Genomic DNA, 4,307 nt, shown 5'->3' with positions numbered 1-4,307 from the left:
ATATAATAATTGTATCTAGTACTCTTGAATGTAAGACCATGTTTTTGATGACGATATAACCAACAACAACAGACACCAGACCCACTATGGCATGGGATAGTAACATGAGTGAGGCCACCACGCAACAAGGTAAGGTGATCAAGATCGAGTCATCACCTTCGTCGAAATGAGCGAAGAGATGACAATCGCGCATTATAAGTGCAGTAAGGAGAGTGCAGTAAGGAGAGGAGTTTGAGAGTCCCTAGGTGATGGGTTCAATTCTTCTCCCTCTGCAAGCAAGCGATGGTACCATCTAGTGTGTGTGTGAGAGTAGTGTACTTTCAAATTTTCAGCCAAGCCCAAAACTAATATCATAATAATAGTAGCGAACAGAAAAGAAAAAGCGCATAGGGCAGTTAGGTCGGTGGGGTCTTCAAGGTAGGTGGTGCCAGGTGGAGGGCAAAAAGGGATGACGTTGCTGATGAGAAAATATAACTCGGTACTTGTTGAGACGACGGCCTCCTCCACGAATGGTAGTTCACCTCCTCCACGAATGGTGTGTGTACAAAAAGCGCAATATGTGGGCCGCCGCCATCCGCATGTTCAACGTAGAGAAACACACAGGAAAATACACGTGGTCCCTTCTCTCAGATGCCATTTGGCACTTCGAACTCAACCGGAGCCAATGTCAGCGCACACCTTTAGGAATCCTGGGATCCTTCATACGAGAAATATGTATGTGGTCGGTGTTGTTGAAGGCCTGAATGAAGAAAACTAGAAGAATAAATAAAGTCCAACATTTCCCGTGTTGGCTTATTATATAACACAGGGCCTTGTAAAAGCAGCAGCAAGGGAATTCCAACCATCGCATGTGAAACACTCGCGATTATACACACACATACACACACACACACAAAATTAGCCACCCCACAATCCCCGTTACGCTCCAACCACAATCAATTAGCCCCACTACTACGTACTCGATCACTACAATGCCTGGCCTTCCCTTGCCTCATATTGGCTTTGAGCCCACTATCGTCAGATTCGAGAAAATCACCGCGAATGCAGCTCAAGTTCAAGAATCAGTGCTCAATTCTATACTGGAAGAGAACGCTTCTTGCGAGTATCTCCGTAATTTCCGATTGCCCAACGGACACATTGATCCCCTCACTTTCAGAAGGTGTGTGCCTATGGTCACTCACGCTGACTTGAAGCCTTACATACAGAGGATCGTGGATGGTGAAATCTCCTCCATTCTTACGGCGTCTCCCATCGATGCCATCTGCTTAAGGTTTATCTGAGTATAGCTTGACATTCCATTCAAAATCTAATCTTATCGATCGTATTGCTCTCTAATTCACTCATATGATCAGTAAAAAAACATACCAAAGTGAATTTATATCTACCATGTATTAATGAGATTCAGCTACTGCACTGATCTGTTCAGCTCCGGAACTACTGATGCACGAGAGAAATACCTTCCTTACCACGAAGGCTTGAAGGCAGGTACCTTGGAGGTGGCTAGCATTGCTGCTGCATTCCGAGATCGGTGAGTTGAGACTTGCAATATTAAAGTAGCTTACCTGTAGATCGTATATATAATTGCTTGTTCGACTCATGATACCTCTTGCATATAGCGCGTGTGTATGATCAGTTTCTGCTGTTTTTCTTTCTCTTCCTTCCTGTGGATCCCTATTCCACACTATTGCTTTGATGTGCTCGACAATCCTCCAATTTTTTATTTATTTTTTAATAATTCATTGTGGCTAATTACACAATCCATATGCAGCGTGTATCCAACCGCACCAGGAGCTCGAATACTGGAGTTCCTATTTTGTGGGAAATTCTCCACTACAAAAGGACGATTAAAGGCTGGGACTGCAACAACGCACATGATTAGGAGTGATGCCTTTAAATTGAGGCAAAAGCGCAATGGCGTGAGGCCATGCAGTCCAGACGAGGTGGTGTTTGGCTCAGATTGCTGGCAGTCAATGTATTGCCATTTACTGTGTGGCCTTCTGTACAGTCAAGAAGTGGAGGTGTTAAGCTCACCTTTTGCATATACATTAGTGGAGGCTTTGAGAACCTTGGAGAATGAGTGGCAAGACCTTTGCGAAGACATTAGGGTTGGGAAATTGAACCCTAAAATCACAGATAATTCACTGATGGTTGCAATGGGCGATGTAGTAAGGCCTGATCCTAAGCTAGCAGAGGTGATCTCGTTGAAGTGCAGAGAGTTGATGGTGGGAGATTGGAGTGGGGTGATAGAGGTGCTGTGGCCCCGGTGTAAATATGTGCTTTCGATAATGACGGGGGCGATGGAGGCCTATGTGGAGAAGCTGCGGCATTATGCGGGCTCCAAGGTGCCCTTGGTTAGCGCTGACTATGCTGCCACAGAGGGTTGGATTGGAGTGAATGTAAACCCAAGGTCAAGCCGCCCCAGCAACGTTTCTTTCACTATTGTTCCCAGCTTGGCCTTCTTCGAGTTTATTCCCTTGCACAGATCTAGATCGAGCACCACCAGGAAGTCCATGAGCGCCATTGACGACGTCCCTGCCGTTGCAGCTATTAGTGGCCCCTCTTCAACTGCCGCGTACGAGGAGGGCTCCCCTGTTGGCCTGACTGAAGTTAAAGTTGGCCAAGAGTACGAGATCGTCATGACAACCGCATGGGGTAAGCAAGCCGCCTCCTTTCTTGATCATTAATCGTTGGTGGATGACGAAATAATCACATGCCTGGGTTGCGGCATCGGTACGCCGTGGGCGGGAATCAAGCATTAACCGGCCGCCAACGTTTGAAATTAGTTGACTGATCACCCATTAACTATTTGCTTGCGCAGGACTCTATAGGTATCGCCTCGGGGACGTGTTGAGGGTGACGGGCTTCTACAATGCATGCCCACAGTTTGCCTATGTGTGCAGGAAGAATGTGGTGCTCAACATAAACATCGACAAAAACACAGAGAAGGACTTGAAAGTGGTGGTGAGCCGGGCGGCCAAGCGGCTCAGAGAGGTGAGTGGGAGGGCCATTGAGTTGGTAGACTACACAAGCTACGCGGACCAAAAGACAGCCCCCGGACACTATGTCATCTTCTGGGAGGTGCGTGGCGGCCGTAACAGGGCATGTGCGCACGACCCACATGAACAACAACAACAGCAACAACGTGGAGAGGATAATGCTCTTGAAGACACCCAGCTTCAGCAATGGCTTGCAGAATGTGCCACCCTCATGGACTGTGCGTTTGTTGAGCCTGGCTACGTCACCTCTCGCAAAATGAGTACAATTGGCGCCCTCGAGCTCTGTGTGGTCCGTCCTGGAACCTTCTCAATGCTTCTAGATCGCTTCTTATCCAAAGGGGCGGCCATCACGCAATATAAAACACCTCGTTGCATTGTCTCTTCCGATATCCTCTCCATTCTCCGTGATAGCACCTCCGTGACCCTTTTTAGCTCAGCCACCTTCCACTAGCCAACCACCTCCTTGACCTTCTGAGTTCTAGTTCTCATTTGAGGCTAATTTTAGCCAAAGGTCCTCCCTGTGGTTTGATCTATGTACAAAAAGGGAGATTCGCTACCTAAAAAAGGTCACGAGGCACATGTCTACTACCTTATTATCACATTATTGCAAATGGTACTTCACTGTGTGTAAATACAATCGATTTCTCTTCTCCTAACATTTGGATTGTTGTCAATCCAAATTTCAAATATGCAACATAATGCCCGATTGAGGTATTGATTACAGCTAGGGTTCAACCATCGACCATGCATAGTAGTTTGGGGTCATCATGTCTATGCCCTTGCTTCTTGGTCCCCTACTTAAAAAAATAATCCCTTTTGATCCGCGAATGCTATTTACAATCCGTCTCCACATGTATTTTTTTCTCAATGTAGCAAAATTTCCCATGCAGGCGGAATGTCAATGCCTTGTGCTGATCAACAGATGTGAAAATCTGTACGATATAATTGCAGGTATTTTGGGCTACCCAGCTCACTGGCTGCTTGGGCAAGCAGGTTGGGTAAGTCTAAGAAGGCACCGTGCCTCATGGTTGTGACTAGCTTTCAAAGATCTAGTAGATGCTTAGGTGTTGTGATACATCCTTTGTTTAAGGGTTGTAGAAGGAGATTAAGACCAAGGAGAAAGGACACAAAGCTGGATCCAATAGCATAAGCTAAGGCTTGCAAAGGACCAACACTCATCCGAGGATAGTTTCCTTTCTTTCTCGCCTTTCCTTGCTCTTGCTTTTTCTCAAAGGCCTCGTACTTCTATTCAAAGACTGAGTGCTCTTCTCGCAAAGCATTTCTTCATGCTCTGCATCCAAGGCCCAATGC

General features: G+C 46.5%; 1 protein-coding gene across 1 annotated transcript; it reads left to right on the top strand.

Annotated features, from left to right (window-relative positions):
• Window positions 1-841: 841 nt before the first annotated feature.
• On the top strand, window positions 842-3,648 carry LOC147632845 (jasmonoyl--L-amino acid synthetase JAR6-like). The gene is made up of 4 exons (XM_086806948.1): window positions 842-1,270; window positions 1,427-1,528; window positions 1,769-2,652; window positions 2,819-3,648. The coding sequence occupies exons 1-4, from the start codon at window positions 972-974 to the stop codon at window positions 3,445-3,447; spliced, it is 1,914 nt and encodes a 637-aa protein (XP_086663074.1). The 5' UTR covers window positions 842-971; the 3' UTR covers window positions 3,448-3,648.
• Window positions 3,649-4,307: the final 659 nt, after the last annotated feature.

This window comes from Cibotium barometz, chromosome 13, assembly GCF_041138505.1.
Source record: "Cibotium barometz isolate CiBa-2024 chromosome 13, ASM4113850v1, whole genome shotgun sequence".
In the NCBI taxonomy this organism is placed as follows: domain Eukaryota; kingdom Viridiplantae; phylum Streptophyta; class Polypodiopsida; order Cyatheales; family Cibotiaceae; genus Cibotium; species Cibotium barometz.
This window is presented reverse-complemented; position numbering and strand designations above follow the sequence as displayed.

Excerpts from the sequence above, each read along its gene's own strand:
- LOC147632845 (XM_086806948.1), top strand. The coding sequence starts at position 972 with ATGCCTGGCCTTCCCTTGCCTCATATTGGCTTTGAGCCCACTATCGTC. Across the intron at positions 1,529-1,768 it reads GCTGCTGCATTCCGAGATCG|CGTGTATCCAACCGCACCAG; the intron begins GTGAGTTGAGAC and ends ATCCATATGCAG. Across the intron at positions 2,653-2,818 it reads CGTCATGACAACCGCATGGG|GACTCTATAGGTATCGCCTC; the intron begins GTAAGCAAGCCG and ends TTGCTTGCGCAG.